At 57.9% G+C, this 19898-nt stretch overlaps 1 protein-coding gene across 1 annotated transcript in view; it reads left to right on the forward strand.

Moving 5' to 3' along the window:
- Nucleotides 1-19898, forward strand: part of PDE10A (phosphodiesterase 10A) — a gene marked incomplete at both ends in the record, with an annotated part of 254726 nt that overhangs the window by 93388 nt on the left and 141440 nt on the right. The window contains one exon of the mRNA XM_084228789.1: nucleotides 15255-15383. Coding sequence (XP_084084915.1) covers nucleotides 15255-15383 — 129 coding nt within the window. The remainder of the gene's footprint in view (nucleotides 1-15254; nucleotides 15384-19898) is intronic.

A 19898-nucleotide genomic window follows, 5' to 3' on the forward strand; every position in this document is an offset into this window, starting at 1 on the left:
GACCTGGAAAGATCTCCCGGTTATCATCAAGAGAAAAGTGGAAGGCGCGAAACTTTGTGTTTGTGCATGTGTTGATGTTTGCTTGTGTGAGCCTGAAAATCTGAAAGGATACAAAAAGAATAATGCTAGTGACACAAAATTGTAAGATCTTTAAAGGATCCATGGTGATGATTGGACGCCCACACACATGGACTGGGGAAGGACACCCCCATCTAGGCAATTAACAGTCATCGTCACATCATCACTTATTTAGCCTTTTTTTTGGGGGGGGGGGGAGAAGGTTCAAGTTCTACTTTCAGCAAATTTCCATTACGCAATGCAGTGTTACCAACTAGAGGTATAGATATAGATACCACTGAACATAATGCCCTCGAGGGCCTTCCTTCTGTCACAAATGGCACAAGTTTCATCCTTTTTGTTGACCGAATAATATTCTATTGTGTGTGTGTGTGTGTGTGTGTGTGTGTGTGTGTGCGCGCGCGCGTAAACATCTTCATCCACTCATCCATGGACATTACGGTTGCTTCCATGTCTTGGCTACTGTAAACAATCCTGAATGAATAAGCGGATGCATCTATCTTTTTAAACTACTATTTGCTTCTTTACATAAACACCCAGAGGTGGCGTTGCTGGGTCATGTGGTATGTCCAGCCTTAATTTTTCAAAGAATCTCCCTCCACACCATTTTCCATCGTTTTCAACAATTTACACTCCCACCAACAGAGCGGGAAGGTCCCTTCTTTCTATATCCTCCCTAACACATTGTTCCTAATCCTTCCACAGCAGCCATGCTAAGAGGTGTGAGGTGATCTGACCTTGTGGCTTTCATTTGCATTTACCTGAGGTTAGTGATGCTGAGTGTCATTTCATCCCTCCAACCATTTGAATGTCTTCTTTGGAAAAATGTCTATTCAGATCCTATCCATTTACATTTTAAAAAATTCTTTATATGTTTTGATACTAGCTCCTTGTCAGATACATGCTTTGCAAATATCTTCTCCCACACAGTAAATTGCTTTTTCAATTTGTTGATGATTTCCTTTTATATGGAGATGATTTTTAATTTGATGTCCTGCTGCCTTATTCCTGCTTTTGTGTCCCTTGATTTTGGTGTCAAATCTAAAAAGATATCACTAAGATTAACGTCAAGAAGCCCATGGTTTCTTCTCACAGTTTTACCATCTCAGGCCCTACGTGCAAATCTTTAATCCACTGGGAGTTTCTTTCCACATGGGCTGAGAGAATGATCTAGTTCCGTTCTTGCTCATGTGACTGTCCAGTTTCCCCAGTAACATTGACTGAAGACACTTTCCTTTTTGCATATTCTTAGCCCCTTTTTCATAACTTAGTTGCTCACATATAGATGCCTTTATTTCTGGGCTCTCTGTTCTATTCCATTGATCTTATATGTCTATTTTTATGCCAATACCAGACTACTTTGATTACTATAGCTTTGTAATAAAAATTGAAATCAGAGCCTTCAACTTTGCTTTTTCCCTCAAGATTGTTTTAGTTATTCAGGGTCTTTGGGAGCTCCATACAAATTTTAGGATTTTTCCTGTTGCCGTGAAAAATTCATTGGCACATTGATAGGGATTGTATTAAATTTGTTTTTATTTAATTTTGGATCGTATTGGCATTTTTAATATTAATTCTTCTAACTCACAAGCACAGAATATCTTCCCATTTATTTGTGTCTTCTATTTTTTTCATCCAAGTCTTAGAGTTTACTGTCACAGGAATTCCACCCCCTTGTTTAACATTTTTCTTAGGTATTTTATTATTTTTGATGCAGTTGTAAATGGAATTACTTATTTAATTCCTCCCCAAAAGTTCATTATTAACATATAGAAATACAACTTTTTTTTTTTGTATACTAATTTTGTATCCTGAAACCTTACTGCTTTTGTTTATTAGTTTTATCAGCTTTTCTTTGGTGGATTCTATTGGGTTTTCTGTGTATAAAATCATGCCATCTGCAGACATTGGCAGTTTTACTTTTTTCCTTTATGATTTGGATGCCCTTTGTTCATTTTTCTTGCTTAATTTCTTTTCTTTTCTTTTTTACATTTTGAAAGTCCAGGTTTATTAAGAAAAGGAGAAAGGATGAAAGAGAGACACCTGCATAGTCACAGGGCAGGGTGGCGGCTCCTGTGCTCTGCTGAATAAAAGTGTCTTGTTCTTGATCTTAGAGAAAAAGCGATTAGCTTTTCACTGCTGAGGATGATGTTGGCTGTGAGCTTGTCATATATGGCTTTTATTATATCGAGATACGTTCCTCCTGTACTCTGTTGAAAGGTTTTATTTTTTTATCATAAATGGGTGTTAAATTTCATCAAATGCTTCTCCTGCATCTATGGAGATAACTGTACGATTTTTACCCTTCATTGCTGTGGTGTATCTTGTTGATTGTTTGTGCATGTCGGACGGTCCTTCCACCCCAGAGTAAATTCCGCTTGGCCGTGATACATGGTTTTTTAATGAATTGCTTAATTCTCTTTGCTTGTATTATGTTGTGGACTTTTGCATCTATTTCATGAAAGAAATTGCCTATGATTTTATTTTCCTATGGTATCCTTATGTACTTTTGCTATCCCAAAATACGTGTTCTTCCTTTTAGTTTTCAGAGGAGTTTGATAAGGATGGGTTTTAATTGTTTAAATTATTTTTTAAATATTTATTTTATTTATTTATGCATATAAGAGCTGAGGTGCAGGCCAGAGGTGGGGGGGGTGAGAGGATTTACCGGAGTGGGGAGCAGAACAGGCGGATCCACTGAAATCCACTGCTGAGGGGAGCAGCGGGGAGACAGGAGAGGTCTGCTGTGCCCTGTGGGTAGCTCCCTGGCTGGGGATCGAAATCAGGCCACAGTAACTTTTGTTTATAAAGAAATCGAGGCAGAGAGGGGTTAAGTAACTTGCCCAGTCCCACGGGGCAATGGCGGTACGCCCATAAACCAGAGTGTATGGGCTGTGCCACGCTCTGCTGCCTCGCCTGCTGGCCCTTGAGAATAATGTGATCTTGTCTCCTGATTAATCACGGCGCCTCTTCACTGGTGGGTCACCCGCCCATCCCCCACTCATTCCCTTTCCAAAAGGGGGAACTGGCGCCTGGAGCCAGGCACCGGGCATCTGCCCGCATCTGCTGTGAGCTGAGCAGTCTCCCCTGCCTGCACTGCCCTCCCCTCCCCGGTTTGGCCTTTGCAGAATTGCTGGTCCTGTGGGACCGTGAATACTTTGCCTCTACAGCCCGCATATTTAAATACTTCTTTTGGCACAAAAAAGAAAACAAACAGTTCTGTCATGTCCTTGACACTGCAATAACATTAGTGGTGTCAGCCGCACCGGCCACTCTGAAGTCCACGAAAGAAAAATATTTGAAAGGGGAAAGATGCAAACATCGTGGTTCACTCCCCGCAGGGCGCTCCGCATTCCTGCACCCCTGGGAGCCAGGAGCCCAACCCCAAGCGCCCCCGCTCCCCAACATCGCGGAGCTCTGCCCTGGACACTTTCTAATGGATTGGGGTATCCACTTTCAGGGCAAGCACTGTCTTTTCAGCACTGTCTCTGTGCTCCAGCATCAGCAGTGGGAGCGCAGCCGATAATTAAGTGCTAATAAAACTCAGAGCTACAAGGCAGGTTTCCTAGAAAGGGCATTTTCCGAGGAGGCAGCTTGATTGTGACTCCCAGGTGAGAGGTCTGTTTCAGGAAGGTTCTGGGTGGGGCTGGAAGTGCAGGAAGGGCAGGGGTCCCCACTGAGGTTTCCCTGGGCTGCCAGAAGGAGAGGGGTGGCCCAGACGCCCCCCCCACCCACCGTGATTGTCCTGTTTCCTTAAAGAAATGGCGCCCCCTTCTCTGTGTGGGGCTAAACGCCACCCCAGGGCCCTTTCACGGGGTAGCTTCTTCATAGAGCTGATCATTTCGCGGGGCTTTCAAGAGCTCCAACGAGCGTGGTAGGTGCGTCAACCCTGAGCACTTGCTCCCTCACGCGGCGTCTGGGGGGTCGCCTGCACAAGGCCGGTCAAATCTGTGGCTGGTCAGTCAGCACCTGATGTCTGTCCTGTTTTACTTTTAAAATCCTTTCTTTTGTGATCACTGTTTGCATTCGAGCTCCCAGACTCCAGAGCCCCTCCCAAGGGCTCTCAGTGTGCTCAAGCTTTGTTTTGTTTTGTTTTATTTTCACTGAGGGGTGTAATGCCCCCGGCCTGGCGAGGGTCACGCCGAGCACGGAGCCGGCTGTGTCCTTCGCTCACCATGAAAAGTCAAGCCCAGGCTCCGCTGCTCAGGAAATGTGTATTTGCCATCCTTCCCTTGCCCGGCGTTGGGTCTGGTGCTGGGTTGTCTCTCCTGGGCCTGCTTGTGGCGCTGGCCAGCGCGTCTTGCTGGGACGTCTCCTGTCCAGCGCGGCAGCACCCTCTCAGCGTCCTCCGCCTGGGGTCCTGGCCGTGCGGGCCCTTTGTCCTTCCAGCAGTTTCCAGCCGCCTCCTCAGGGCAGGCTGCAATCCACAGAGCTTGCAGATTCCTTTGGGGAGAGTCGACTCACACCCGTATTCACGACGCGTCTTCCCAAGGGCAGGGCGGCGGCGTGAGGTCTTGTGGAAATGCTTTGCAGCGATGAACCGTGATTTTTGGCTTCCAGAGCGTCCCTACATTTTCTTAAATTTAATATGAATTACTGTGTGGCTGTCCCTGCCACCAAAGGGGCAAATGATTTAAGCCGCGTCGCCCAGCGGGCTTCCCTACATACAGGGAGCGGCTGCCGCGCCAGCCCATACACTGGGGTTCCCCTAAGAGCCCGCCCCCCACTGGCTCCTCGGCAGGCCACGTCACACCTTCTTCCCTTCCTGTCGTTCCGTGACCCCTCCTGGTTGTCTGAGGGCCTGTGTCAACCCTGACGGGTCAGTGGGCATTTCTGAGACTGCATGCGACGCCAGACGAGGACATGGACAAAGTGAGCTGTCGGTCAGCCCTTTGTTACCAACACCCAAGGACAGCCCCAAGAAGCCGTCCCCGCACATGGGGTGGCTGTGTGTTCTCCAGGGTGGGCGGCTCGGGGACAGCAGCAGGTGAGACCACAGCCCTGGACTGAAGGGGGAGCCTGGGGTCCCTCCTAACGATGAAAGAAAATGTTCAGTAAAATGTAAGACTTTTATTTATTTATTTTTAAGATTTATTTACTTATACATACAAGAACTGGGGAACAGGCCAGAGTTTTGGGGGGTGAGAGGATTCACCAGAGACTGAGCGGGGAGCAGAACAGGCAGACTGATTGAAATCCACTGCTGAGGGGAGCAGTGGGCGAGACAGGAGAGGTCTGCTGCACCATGTGGGTAGCTCCCTGGCCGGGGATCGAACTCATGCTGCAGAGGCTGTGGACAGCTTCATAGGTTGTGTCTTAACCCCTTGTACCACCAGGGAGGCCCCGAGACTTTTATTATTTATTTATTTATTCATTAAAGATTTATTTATTTATTTATTTACACAAGCACTGGGCACAGTCAGAAGCGCGGGAGGGTGAGAGGATTCACCAGAGCCAGAGCGGGGAGCAGAGCAGGCAGAAGGACCGAAGGACACTGCTGAGGGGAGCAGCGGGCGGCAGGAGAGGTCTGCGCGCCATGCGGGACCCTCCTCTGGTGGCCGGGGAGCAGCCGGGGATCAAACCAGCGCTGCAGAGGCTGCGGGCAGCTTCGCAACCCAGGCTCAACCGCTGCGCCACCCGGGAGGCCCGACTTTTATTTTTTAAAGACACCTTAGAGAACATCATTTTTAGTAACTACTGCCAGGAGCTGCCTGGTCTCTCGCCCCATCACCCCACACACCTGCTGCTGGAGAGACTGTCCTGGTGGCAGAGCTCAGGCCTCTGGCCTCCCCGGCCTGGTCCTCACCAGGCCTCCACGGAGGCACCCATGCGCCTGGCCTGGGAGGACCCCTGAGGGGCCACCATGGCCTGTGTAATATGTAGCATTGTGGGGTATACTTTTAATATTATAGTATTATAAAATGATGTATTTTTAAAAAATTATCTCTGGTGGAGGAGAACTGCTGGGTAGTAGATATGTTTATATTCAATTTCCTGCTAACTGCCAAGTTGCTCTTGAAATTAGTGGTGTCACTCTAAGCTCCTGTCAAGAGTCTCTGATGACCCAGATCTCTGCCAACACTTGCATTTGTCAGGTTCCAACTGGACTCATCTATTAATGTGAACAAATGGTGTCTCGTCTTAGTTCTGACCGATCGGCAGTTATAACAGCATCACCACCGATGGAGCTAGAGGGACCAGGGCCTCAGGATCTGGCGGCTGATGGTTTCACTTCCCTTGCGCCTGGTGACGCAGCTGTGGAAGTCCCCACCCACCTCTTTCTGGGTGTGTTTCCATCATCTGCAGAAGCCGCTGAGCTGGCAGCTATGAACTCTAGTCCTTGTTTTCTCACAGTCCTTATTTGGCCCTCGCTCCTGAAAAACAGACTGAGGGAAATTCTCTGTCAATACCTTTTCCCTCAGCACACTGGAGATGCGCTTCAAGCATGTCTGATACCTGAAGATGTCCCTGTGGGCCCAAGTCTCATCCCTTCTTCAAATATCTTTCCTCTCTGGTGATTTTAAATGTTTTTCTTTTGTCTTTGCTGTTCTTTCACTTCACTGATCAGGAATCTGTGGTGGTTCACTTTATGTGTCTCCGTGGCTGGACCATGGAGGACCAGATTTCTGCTCAGAGATCATGCTGGGGGTGTCTGTGAGGGCTTTTGGGGTGAGAGTAACACCTACATCAGGAGAGAGGGAAGCAGATTGCCCCGCACTGCAGATGAGGCTAGACTGATTGACTCGGGTCCTGAGCAGAGAAAAGACTGACCTCCCCTAAGACAGAGTTCTCACACTGGCCCCTGGGCCTTCAGACCGAAAATCATCGCTGTCGATTGTGGACTTGCCTCCATAAGATGAGCCGATTCTTTATAGGAAACAACTTGAGAGGTAGAGACATACAGATGCGGAGAGGTGGATCTAGAGAGTAGGGATATGGAGGAAAGAGGGATAAATAGGCAGAGAGACAGATGCAGAGAGACAGAGGTGGAGATGAGAGACGTGGGCAGGAGAGAGCCCAAGGGCAGATGCAGATGGACAGAGGGACTCTGATGGGCCGCTCCCTGCAGAGCCTGGCCAGCACAGACCCAAGCGGGGGCTCTTGTCCTGCCTGGGGCTCTCCTGCTTCTCTAGGCCAGCCTGAGGGCTCTTGTTGAAAACTCCCCGCACTGAGAACGCATTCTGGGCCACCCATTCTCCTGCTCCCCTCCACAGCCCCCCTCCTGCTCCCCGCCAACCCCGGCAGCTCCCTTGAGAACACGGACGTTCTGGGCAGAGCCTGCTTCTGTCCCTTTCTGCCCCTGCTTCTGTCCCCCAGTGTCGGCTCATCTGGGGCGGCCCTGGCCCGCAGGCCCTTCCTGACCAGCCCCCCCCCCACACCCCCCAGGGCTGCTTATCCAGTCTCCTATTTTCAGTGGCGGTGCTTGTGCCTCCAGGAGCTATTATTTCGAATCTCCGTGATGTTTCATTCTCTGATTGTGGCTCTGAATCCTTCTCTAAGAACCTCAAGCAGTTTCCTGCTCTAGTTTCTGGCCCCGTGGGGGTGCTAAGCTGTGTGCTGGCCGGCGTGGGGACCCCGTCCTGCGGCCCTTCCCTCCATCCAGTCACTTTCTACCTGGACATCTTTTTCTGTGGAATTGGGGCCAGGCGCAGGCAGGGGACAGTCCTTTCGGGTGATTAGGCCAAGGGCTCTGGCGGGTGGCCCAGGAATGGAGGCCCAGCCTGCGGGTTCCCAGGCCACGCAGACGCAGGTCCCAGAGACCAGAAGAGACCGCTCCTCGCGGGGAACACGGGCCTTGGTGTCCTTTCTCTTTGGGCAAGTCCTGGTGATGTCTGAGCTCCCTGTTTCCACCTTCCTGGACCCAGGCCTCAGGCCACGTCCACAGACAGGGGCTGAAAACCGCCTGGCTGGGCGGGCGCTGGGGCTGCTGCTGTCCAGGGCGAGGCCTCCGTGCACTGCCCCTCGCCCCCACCGCCCCACCGCCCCGGCCACTGCCGCACGTCTGCGCAGCCGCTTCTCACACATGGGGCTTCTCGCCTTGGGTGAAACTTGGTGCAAGAAGAGATTGTGGGGTACAGCGAGGAACAGCAAAGTGGCATTATGTCTTTAGAGAGAAGAGAACAGCCTAATTTCCTCCTGTCAAACACGGGGTGTTTTAATAATCCCAGCCTTTTAATGTCGCAGACTTGTACGTCTCCTTCCATCTTTGACATGATTTCTCTTTGCAATTCCGCCCACTCGCGGGGGAATAATGAGGCCGGGGTGCTCTCCTCGGCTGTGCTCCTCTTCAGAGCTCCCCTGCACTCTGCACGCAGCCCCGAGGTCCGGCACCCCCGCTGCCGCTACGGCGCTTCAGCCAAGTCCTGGGTGAGGGCCGCGGGTCCCCGCGCGGCTCAGAAGCAGAAGAGCCGGCCGCACCCACTGCAGAGCGGGGCCTCCTGGCCCAGCCGTGGGGAGCTGTTCCCAGGAAGGTGACAGTGACACGCGCACGTGGCCTGACTCGCTTGACACCACTGTCAGCGGCCGGCGGGCGGTCAGGGGCAGAACAGAGATGGTGAGGACAATCGTGCAGGAAGGCGCCTTTCCTCGTTCTTGGAAAGGCACCTCCCGGAAGCCAGCACTATTGTGGGAGCTGGTAGAATATCTAAGTGCGGGTTTTGCTGATACTGTTTCATGATCTGAAACCTACATCACTCAATGCTACTTCAATTTTTAAAAATTACACCTGGGCCTCCAGGGTGGCGCATGGGGTAAAGCACAGCACTATGACGCTGTCCACAGCCTCTGCGGCACGAGTTCGATCCCCGGCCAGGGCGCTACCCACAGGGCGCAGCAGACCTCTCCTGTCTCCCCGCCGCTCCCCTCAGCAGTGGATTTCAGTTCAGTCTGCCTGTTCTGCTCCCCACTCTGTCTCTGGGGAATCCTCTCACCCCTGCACCTCCGGCCTGTATGTACCCAGCTCTTGTATGCATAGATAAATAAATCTTTCAAAATTATACCTAAGAAGAAAAGGACTAAGTTTCTTTTTACATGATGGTCCATAGGGACTTTGAGGAGGTGGCTGGGCCCGAGGCCACCCAGGGCCTGTCCAGTGGGGGCTGGGCCACCCTCCTGTGGCGGGCAGCGCTGACGAGTCATTACCTTATCACGACCTTTCAATATCTCCCAACGCACATTTTTTCTGTCACTGTCCAGCCCTCCAAATCTGTGGTTATGTGAAGTCATTTATCCAGATATATAGTCTCTTATCTATCCACGTTGTAAGTTAGAGAATAAAATAAGGATTTTAAAAAAAAACTGCTGTTTTTTTTTTTTTTGGATTTTCCATCATTGAGCGAGATTCAATTTCACTGAAATTGAATTTTTGCTGGAAAGCTTTAAACATATCCATTTCCCTCTAATCCCTTTTTTTAAAAATTTTTGTGAATTTTTTAAAAAAGATTATTTATTTATACAAGCACTGGGTACAGTCAGAAGCGCGGGAGGGCGAGAGAATTCACCAGAGCCAGAGCGGGGAGCAGAGCAGGCAGAAGGACCGAAGGACACTGCTGACGGGAGCAGCGGGCGGCAGGAGAGGTCTGCGCGCCATGCGGGACCCTCCTCTGGTGGCCGGGGAGCAGCCGGGGATTGAACCGGCGCTGTAGAGGCTGCGGCAGCTTTGCAACCCAGCGCTCAACCGCTGCGCCACTAGGGAGGCCCTCTAATCTCTTTCTTAATTAGCTTTTTTCCAAGTGAAAATCCCTCCCCATTTCTACATAATCATATAACTCTTAGATCCAATAGATTAATCATGAAGGAAGCAGAGGCTCACAGGGCGCCTGCCCTGTTGGGGGTTCTGCACTGTCTGGCCCCAAAGTGGCCGGAGCGCCTTGGGGTGAGGCCTCGCTGCTGCGGAGCTCCCGGCCTCCGCATCGAGGCTGCCTGCTGTGCCTGCGCCAGCCCGTCTCACGCGTCCCTGCTGCGCTTTCACTGCCTGGCACACACGTTTTTTGCCCGCGTGCGCTCATTCCAGCCTCTGCTCAACTGGGTCCCCCAGGTGCTAACGCCCTCCTGCTGGGGCTGGTCCGCGCTGGGTGGCTGGGTGTGAGCTGGCGCGTGAGAACCACGAGTCCACTCCCCACCCCGCCTCACATGTTGACCAGCAGGAGCAGCAGGACCTGTCCTCAGCTGCCAGCTGTGGTGGGGGTACCTGGGCTTCTGCGGGGGTACCCAGGCTGCGCCTCTGTGGAGGGGGGTGAGTGTGGAATTCCTGCGGCCGGATCCGGCTCCTCCTGCAGTGGCAGAGCTCAGGTGGGTGCCGACCTTGACGGCAGGTGCGGAGCCACTGGACACGTGGGTTCTTCGCGTTCTGTTTCATTAAATGCACAGATGGGCTCGGACTTTTTCCTCGCGGGGAATCAAGTTCGGACTTGAGAAGATAACGGACTTCTTTTATTAGAAATGAATTAATGAGATGATTCATTTCTAATATCATTCATTTCTTTTATCATTTTCCTTCTTCCTTCTATCGGCTCCCTTGGGGCTTCCAGCAACCCCGAATTCTTGCGTGTCCCTGCCGCTGCGGCCCGGGCGCCGGCCCTGAGCCTGTGGGGAGGCCTGGCCACCGGGGTTGGCCTCTCCCAGGCCCCCACACCTGAGTTCTCTCCTGGGGCAGGTGGCCAAGGCACAGGCCTGCAGCTTTGTCTTTTTAAAGCCTCGCGTCTGGGAAGGCCGGGGGCTGCAGCAGGCCCCGGCCTGGCGGACTTGCAGGCGGCTGCAGCGTTTCTCCCCAGCTGACCTCTGACGTCAGCGCCTGAGTCAGAACCAGGACCCAGGGTTGAGTCAAACTTGGCTTGGGCTGCGGTGTGTGGTTCTGAGGGCAGGTGGTGTCGATTCTCAAGAACAGCCCGAGTTAACCCCAAGCTCGTGTGGCCAGCGGGCGGGCGGTCCGGGGGCCTGGCTTGCAGCCCAGTGGGGCTGGCGCTCGGGGTGGGGCAGAGGCCGCCTCGGCCCACCCTCCTGTGCCCACAGAGGCCGCCCCTCCTTGGGCGGGTTTGTTGACGTGCGAGTGATTCTGGCTTTATTCTCAGGAGACTTGATCCTCTGTCTGCTGTGTGTCCTGCCGGCCGGCATGTATTTGGGTTTCTCTGTGTGTCCACTTTGGCCCCCAGTGAAGGGCAGGAGGCAGGAGACAAGAGAGGAGGAGGCAGGGCAGGAGGGCTGCCAGAGACAGAGGGGTGCTGGAGAAGGGGGGGCAGAAAGTAGCAGCCAGGAGGCCTCGTGGCCCAGCGCCGGCGTGGGGAGGGGAAGGGCTGGGTCTCTGCTCAGCTCAGGGCAGGGCGGTTCAAGACGAAGGAGTGGGGCAGGGCTGCCAGAGCGAGCCCTGAGGGCTGAGGAGGCCCTGCAGGAAGGGTCTGCAGGGACGGGCAGGTGGGGCCTTGCACCGTGGAGAGGGGATCTGCGTCCACTAGTGAGAAGGGCCTGGCTGGACGGGCGGTGGCCCTGCTCAGGCCTCGGCCCCTCCCTGTCAGCCCAGAGCCCGGCCTGCAGCCTGTGGTTTCTCTCTGCGTTTCCTGTTGCCTAATTATCAGCCATACAAGCAAACCTCATCCGATTACGGCCGCTTCCCAGAAAAAAAAAATGTGAACAGTGCAGCAAACGTCCACTCATTACCCACAAGCGCATCTTAGCGGGGTTGTAAGGACCCAGCGGGAGGAGAAACTTTGAAAGTGCACTTGGCAGGTCGTAGGCTGGACGGCGGGTGTCTGCAGGCCGGCACGAGAAGCGGCGCCCGTCCAGGCCAGCGAGGACGACGCCCTGCTTTGGGCTCACTCTTTCTGGGGCTCCCGGCTCCCTGCGCCTGTCAGCGCGGCGGGACTAGGGGAGACGGGTCGGTTTTGCATTTGTACAGCTCTTGTGACCTCACCACCCCTTCCCATCGGTGACACTCTTAGTGCCAACAAGGCCCGGGGAGGGCCGGGGAGGGTCGAGGAGGTTTTACCGCCTCGTTGAGAGACAGCCGAGCCGAGCCCAGCCGGGAGATCAGAGCGGGGGCTCCACGCCAGCATCTGTCATTTCGTGGGTTCGAATAAAGTCCCCAGTTTGGCAAAGTCTCCAACATCCAATCTTCCCGTGCAGACCCGGGCACAGATGCACGCGCGGAAGGCTGCTGGTGTGCGGAGAGGACTCGGCCTCCCTCTCACCCCACGGCTGCGCGGAGCTCCCAGCAGGCATGGCCACGCCAACCTCCCGGCGCCTCCGACGCCGGCCCGGCTTGCACTGCTCAGGGACATAAGGGCCTTCATTTCCCAGCACCTCGCAGAGCAATTTTATTATTTGAATAAAATCCATACACTGACCTCCAAGGGAAAATAAAGAAATAATCAAGCCTTTATTTTATCCCTTGTTTGTTTGTTTCCACACCTTCGAAATTGGCTTAAGAATGCTTGAGCAGCCGGCGGGAGGCAGCCGAGCAGAAACAGCCTTCTGGGTGTAACTGGGTGTAAACACGGCCCTGGATGAGGCTGCCGGCCCCCACGCCCCGCCGCCTGCCCTGGCAGGGCCACGGTGAGCTTCCGCCTGCCGCGTCTGAAGCATCACATTCAGCGCGCGGGGATGGCGCCAGCGGTGGCCAAGCGCTGCTTCCATCCCCGACACGCACAAGGCTAAGCCCTCCTCGGACTCTGGAGGGACAGACCGGGCCTCCGCCTATCCCTCTGCCCCGCATGCCGAGCCATTGCCCCGAGCGGCGTCCGTGTGACCAGGGACCCCGACCTCGGCCTTGGCTGCGGTCGCCGGCACACGGCGGTCACGCCGCGCACGCCATCTCTGGGTACGGGGTGCAAAAGGGAGATGTGGGTGAAGGGAAACAGCAACCAAGTGGGATCATCATGTCGCATTCAAGCAAAAATGCTGCCAAATGAAGTGTCTGGGGGCAAGGAATGTATTTATTTCTTTATAAAAGGATCCTCGGAGCATAAGAGGCCGGGTTTTACCTAAAAAGTTGGGACATGATGTTAACTCTGGTTCTTCAGAGATCTTGGTGGAAGCGCTCTGGACGTCACACAGCCGCCGCGTGGGCGTCCTGCTCACCTGCCCGCGGGAGCCCGAGAGGGATGGGAGCAGCCCGCGAGGCCTGTGTCACAGTCAGAGCGGGTGAAGCCGGGTCAGCTTGTTAGCCACAGATCGTGGTGGATGGAGCAAATAACCCTCATCCTTTTTGCTTTATTATTATTATTATTATTATTTCAGAGCATTGGACATGCCAGGGAAATAGATTTCCATAAAATTGTTCTACAATCAATAGATTGACCAGGCAGTTAATCTGACATAATCAAATAACCAATTCCACCTAACTGGAAAAATTGGGAGTAAATATATCTGTGATTAGATATGCAAATTTGTGGTTTAGCACCCATAGAAGAAATCGCCTTGGAGCCCCCAGTTTTAAAACTACTCTAATGCCACGAGATGTGGCAGGTCGGCCCCCAGGTTCTCATCTGCGGCCCGATGCGAGAAGATCACGGCAAGTCATTCTCAGGAGAAGTTCTCAGCCATTTTAGGAATCTTACGAGAGCCGGATTCTCTTCATTTATAGATCAGTGTCACTTTTACAGATCTTATTCACTTAGTCATTTTAGACATCACAACCAGAGTTGACTAAAATAGGGGGCGCACAAGTGAGTGAGGGGCATGACAGCTGCGTCCAGTCTGGACTCTGGTGACCGTCTGAGCGTGTGTCCCTGGAGGCCGCGTGTGTGCCCGTCCTGCCCCGGTGAGGCTGCCCGCCACGCTCTGGGTGCCTGCTAGGCGGCCCGGGAGGATGCGCCGCTGCTCCCCAACGCCTAGCACATGGGCACAGATGTCCCTGCCCTTGGGGGGTCCGCTGGGAGGGTGTGGCTCCCCAGACTCCAGCACGAAGGGAACTGGGGAACCCTTGATCTGCTCCCCCACAGCTTCCTGGCCACACTGACCTGAGGATGAGGCCCTCCCTGCGTGCGAGGCTCTCCGGGACACCCAGGGCCACACACGGACCCTCCCTCTCGCCTGCCCTTGAACAAGCTTTTCAGCTCGAAACAGGAGACATGAGCCTCCCAGCCCCAGAGTGGGCGCGGGGGAGGGCGCAGACTCCTTGCCCGCCTCCTCGCTCCCCAGGGACCTGCAGAAGCGCTAACGCCAAACCCTGTCGCACACACGGCCTGTGGGGCGGGGCCCGAGGACCCATGTCCAGTCTGGACTCTTGTGGCCGCCTCTCGCGGTGCCCTGAGGCCTCCGCTCACGGCCTCTGGTGGACACACACTCAGACGGGCGGCAGCTGCAGCGGCCGGCTCCTCAGTGCCGCCGGGCTCGGGCCCTCCCCGCTCGGCTGCAGTCTGGGGCTCCCGCTGTCCTGTCTTGTCCGGACCACCGGTCAGAGCTGGCGCTTCTCACAGGCCGCCCGCCCGTCCTGAACCCACTCCTTCCCCTCGAAACACTCTGGCCCCGGCTCCAGCCGTCCTGCAGGACGCCAGGGAGGCCGCTGACGGTCCAGAGGCGCCTGCGCGGTGTGAGGATTTGGTTTCCTTTCTGGAGCGAAGCCCTTCTGAAGGCGTCGCTAGTCAGGCCAGGGTGCAGACCCCGCCGGACTCGCGCTCGGACACCCACCACGGTGTGAGAAAGGGCGTGAGTTACACACAGGTCCGCCCGGCGTCGCATGCCACGGCGGGGCAGCACATGTGAGGAAGGCCAGCGCAGCCCAGCCTGTCCCTCCGAGGTGGAGCCGGCGTGGCCGAGCGGAGCTGAGCAGGGGGTCAGGGGCTCCCGCTCCGCACACCCGCTTGCCTTCCCCTCAACACCTCCCCCCAGCAACCGCGCGTGCACGCCCCCGACGTCCAGAGCTGTTGGCAAGCACTGGGCAGCTCGGGCAGACCTGAAGTTCTCGGGGGGACCTGGAGCATCACCCCCGTGTCAACCCCTCCAAAGAGCTATCTCGAGCCCACTGCCTGCCTGGGAGCTGCTGCTCCGGCCCATGCAGTTTGCACCACGCTTGTGACAGGAGGGCTGGGGGTCCCCCCTCACTCTGTTCCGGGGCTAGAGGAGGGACGCCAAGGCACAGGCGGCCTCCCCGAGTCGGCTGCGCAGGGTCTGGCCCTGGGGACCGGGAGGGGCGCCGCGCAGGAGGATGGCCGCTAACCCCGTGTCCTTGCTGTTCTCTGCAGCCGGCTGCGTCCCCTTCGCACTTAAAGGCGGGAGCAAAGGACCAGCTTCGCTGAGAGGCAGGACGGACGCCCGGGGACAGATGAGCCCTGAGCCAGCCGAAGGCAGCCCGGGCCGCTGCGGCCTCTCAGGTACGTGCCCCCCGCCCGCCCGCCCCGGGCCTTTCTCCCCCCTGAGCAGGGCTGGGTGTCCACCGCCGCCGCACGAGCGGCCCTGACGGGAGCGTGGGCGCCCCACGTGCGAGCAGTGCCGGGGCGCGGCGGTGGCTTCCGGGACTCCTGTCTGGCTCTGCTCTCTCGCTGGCTTCCTGAGCTTAGGGCGGCTTCTTGGCCCCACGTGGGCCCGATTCGTGCCGCGGTGTCACCACGAAGAGGGGCGCCCGAGCGCTGTCCCCAGGGGCGGTTTCCATGCGGAGTAATTTGCGTTATTTCAACCTGACGGTTGTCATAGCTGAGTGAAGCATCTGGCCAAAGGCTTCCTGGCTGTCCTGACTTATCTGAACGTTGTTCATCAAGTGGTGCTGTTAGAAACTCAGGGGAAAAGCCCCTACATTACAAGCCAAGTGTGCTTTCCTCTGCTTCTGCGCCCGAGAAGGCCTGTGCCGTCTTGAAGAGCAGTCGGCCGGTCTGTCGGGCACGCGTGTGGCAGGGAAGCAGTGTCCCCCCACTCGCAGCTGTGGGGGTGGCAGAGCCCTAGGAACCGGGAGGACACTGACGTGGCTGGGGGCCTTGATCCGCAAGCGGCTCTTGCTGCCCGCCCCCGCCAGGTGCAGGGCGACACTCGGTCCTGGGCATCACTGGGGTCCGACCTATGCCCTGTGTCCACGTGCCCCTTCCAGTAGGGCTCAGAAGAGGCGGCGGACGCTGTCGTGGTGGAGAGTGAAGAAAATCAAGCGGGGGGCCGGGGGACGCGAGGCGCCCAGGACCCACTGCAGCTGCAGCAGCCCTGGCGGCCGCTCAGAGGGTGGCTCCGAGCCGGGACACTGTGCTCCCACACGTGCTCCCACCTGAGCACCCAGGCGGCCCAGGGGAGATGGGGGTGTGGAAAGGAGCAGGATCTGGCGGAGTCAGTTTGGGTCCACGGGTTGGAGGCGCCGGGACGTCTGAGGCAGAAGAGCTGCGACGGGCGGTGGCTGTGAGCACACTTGGCCTGTGTGAGGCCCACCGGAGGGCAGGAGGGGCGCCCAGGCTCAGCGAGGGCGCGGCTGCATGGGGGGTTCTGAAGAGGGGGAGCCGGGCTTGCTGACTGGTCAGAGGAGGGCGCAGGGAAGGGAGCAGGGACAGCCCCGGGGCCTGGTGGTGGCCCTGGGCTGGTGGCTTCCCGGGAAAGAGCCGGGAGCTGCAGGTCGGGGAGGGGCTGAGCTTGTGCTTGGGACGCGGGAGCGTGAGGCCTCCTGATACCCAGGGGTGCCGAGGGGACACTCAGAGGTGCCGAGAGGGCTGACTGGAGCTCAGAGACGAGTCTTGGCGGCGGGAAGTGGAAGGCGTCTGCAGAGCGATGGCCGCGGGGCTGGACAGCTGCTGCGGCCGCAGACCTGGGGAGAGCAGGCGGCCCCTCAGGGTGGGGTGGGGGCGCCGGCAGGGGCAGCTCAGAGGTGGCGGGAGGAAGCGAGTCCTGAGGAAGACGCCCGGAGGACGGCCGTGGGACTGGCCAGAGGCCCTGTGAACCGTGACCTCGGGGCTCTGCGGGCCGGAGGAGGCCGACAGCAGGCCCAGCGGAGGGGCGAGGGGGAGGCTGCAGGCGCAGACCCTCTCCCAGCCGTTGGGATTTAAAGAGCGGGGAGGGAGGAGCCGGCCGGAGGCAAGGTCCTGTGACGGCTGTGCCGGCAGGAGTGGCGCTGCCCTGCCAGGTGGCGCCAGGCCCCGCCATTCCTGGGGCAGCAGCCTAAGCCGACCTCCGGGTCTCGGGCCAAGGGGACCGGCTGCTCCACTCTCCGCCGGGGACTTGAAGGAAGATGGGGCGGCAGCTGCAGGTGCCGCGTGTGCACGCACGGTCCAGCCCCAAAGCCAGACCCACCCCGTCTGTGCCCGTCTGTGCCTGTCTGTCCCCGTCTGTCCCTGTCTGTCCCCGTCTGTCGTTGGTGGCTACTTGCCGGTGGCATCATTATAACTTACGTCCCTGAGGAGTCCTCAGCAGGTGGTCCAGTGGCTGCGGGTCGTCGAGGCACAGGGTGACATGGGGTTGGAGACTCCCGAGTTCGTGGGGTTTGCCCGGCCACCACGGAGGTGCGTCTGGAGGACTTTTGCACCAAACCAGGTGCTGTGGGAACAAACCCAAGTCTAAGACGAGGGCTCCACCTCTAGTGTCTGCTCCTGGGCGCTCTGCAGGAGCCGCCCATGCTGCCGTCCCAGCGGCCCCGCGCCGGAGCCTGAGCTCACAGGACATTCACACGCCCTGCAGGGGCCAGAGGGCTGCCCCGGCTGAGGGCCGGCCCCGGGTGTGCAGCAAGGACCATTGCGGGCCTGGAGCATGGCGGGGTCTGCAGGGAGAGGCGGTGACCGGAGAAGAGCTGAGGCCGGGCCTCCGCTGTGCCCTGAGCTCGCGCATTTGGCCCCGATGTCTGTCTGCGGGGCGTGTCCTGTTGTGCAGGGAAGGCCTTTTCCGCCTGAGCCGCACCGGGAGGTGGGTTCCTTTCACCTGCTCGGGTTTGTCTCTTTACCTTAGCCTCGCGCTCCGCCCACAGACGGCAGCAAGGAGGCGCTTCCTGCGCAGCGAAGCCCGTCCCCAAGCCCAGCCTGCAGGGCTGCTGTGCTGCTGTCCAGGGCACTGATTTTCCCTCTGAGTGGCCGCGACGGTGAGGACAGACACCCCCCGTGGGGTCTCGAGTGGACACTGCCCGTGGACTCTGAACGCTGCCTGCCAAGGACCCGGCAGAGGCGGTCACACTGTGGAGGGGGTCCCGGCCCCTCCCGCCTGTCCTGGACGACTCCCCGGGGCCTTGCCCGGCCGGCCAGGGCGGTGGGGGGTCGGGACGTGGCGCTGAAGGGGGTCCCTGGCCCCCCGTCGCCCCTCCTGCCGAGGAGCACGGCGCCTCCAGGGCGGCTGCCTGCGTGGCTGCTCCCCGCGCGCCCCCTCCAAGGCCCTCGGGCAGCGAGGCCCACGGTGTTTGCGGGCCCGAGCCCGGCGCGGGTGCCCCAGACGCGCAGACCCCTCTGTCAGGGACAACACGGCAGGCTGGGTGCCGCCGGCGCGCCCTCCGCGGCGAGCGTGTGTGAGTGTGTTTGGGAGTGTGCAAAAGAAAACGCTGGCAGCTGCGTCCCCGTGAGCGGACCCTGCCGCCAGCTGTCCGCCCTCTGCGGGACCCGACCCCGCAGGCAGCCGCGTCCTCGCCGCCGCGCCACTGGCCGCCAAAGCCCCCTTCAGGTGTCGGGACACGGAGATGGGCTGGCCGGGGCCTTCTTGGCGCCCCCACCCTCCCCTTGGGGCGCGCGGCCCAGGTGGGAGGGCAGCGGCGAGGGGGCAGGGCAGGGGCCGGCGGGACAGAGGCCCCGGGAGGCCGGGGCTCCTTGTGTCTCTTCTGGCCCAAGGCAAGACTCAGAGCGGAGGGCGAGGCCAGGCTGACCGGCCGCTCGGGCCCAGCTCCTGGCCACACGCCTCCCTGCGTGCTCGCGAGCGGCCGGCCGGCTCCTGCAGCGTCGGGGCTCCCTCCCCGCCCCGGCTCACCTTTGAAAGCTGGGGCTGACGTGTCTCTCTCTGGAGCTCTCTGGGAGGGGTGCCCGGGAAGAGGGAGTGGCCAGGGCGGCGGGGGCTCGTCCTGAGTCCTTGCTGCGGCTTCCCCTCGGAACCCTTGGCCCCTCTACAGCCGGGGAAGGGGCCCCACGTTTTCTCCCACCTGCCCTGCGCGGCTGAGGCTGCAGTGTGGGGGCCTCAAGCCAGCACCCCACGGGGAGCTCCCCGGCCGCCCTCCTGGGAGGGGACGCATCTGCGGGGCTCTCTGCTGCCCAGAGCGTCACGGTTCCTGCCGTCCCGTGTGGTTTTGCTCGTCTCCCTGGCGCTGGCGTGGGCCTCCCAGCCGATGTCCAGCTCCAGCCAGGGCCAGGCGGCGCGCTCTCCAGCGTCGCTCTCGGCCTCCGCGGTCCGGGCGCCGGGCACGCTCGTGTGGTTCTGGGCAGGGCCTCCGTCCCAGCCGCTGGTTCCCACGCGCCCACCGAGCTTGGGGCGGGAGCTGCGAGAAGTCAGTCAGAGACGGACGCGGGGGACACGGGTGATCTCACTCACGCGGGCTAGAGAGAGGAGGCCCGAGGGCTCAGTCAGCCCCTGGGCTCTGGCGGCAAACGGCGGTCACCAAGGAGCGGGCCCGGGTGGGGGAGTGGCAGGGACGGGGTGATGGGGCATTAGAGCTTTGGTGGGAGGTGTGGCGTGCTCAGGTGTCCAGGCGGAAAGCTGCCCACCTGACCCTCACCGGGCTGACCTTGGTACAGAGAGGAGGGGGGCGGGAGGGGAGGGAAGGGGTGGTCCTGACACCCGGACCCCGCAGGAGTGAGACAATGGGGCTCCAAGTCCGACTTAGGCAAACACATTTAGGAAATGGCTCCATTTCGTCTGATCAGAAATGATACTTTGCACGTCTGTAAACAGCCCAAGGACCTGGCCTTTGCGCACAGCCCTTTTCTTTCCTCAAATGAATTGTTCTGTCAACAAAGGCG

This window comes from Talpa europaea (genome assembly GCF_964194135.1).
Source record: "Talpa europaea genome assembly, chromosome: 2".
NCBI lineage: Eukaryota > Metazoa > Chordata > Mammalia > Eulipotyphla > Talpidae > Talpa > Talpa europaea.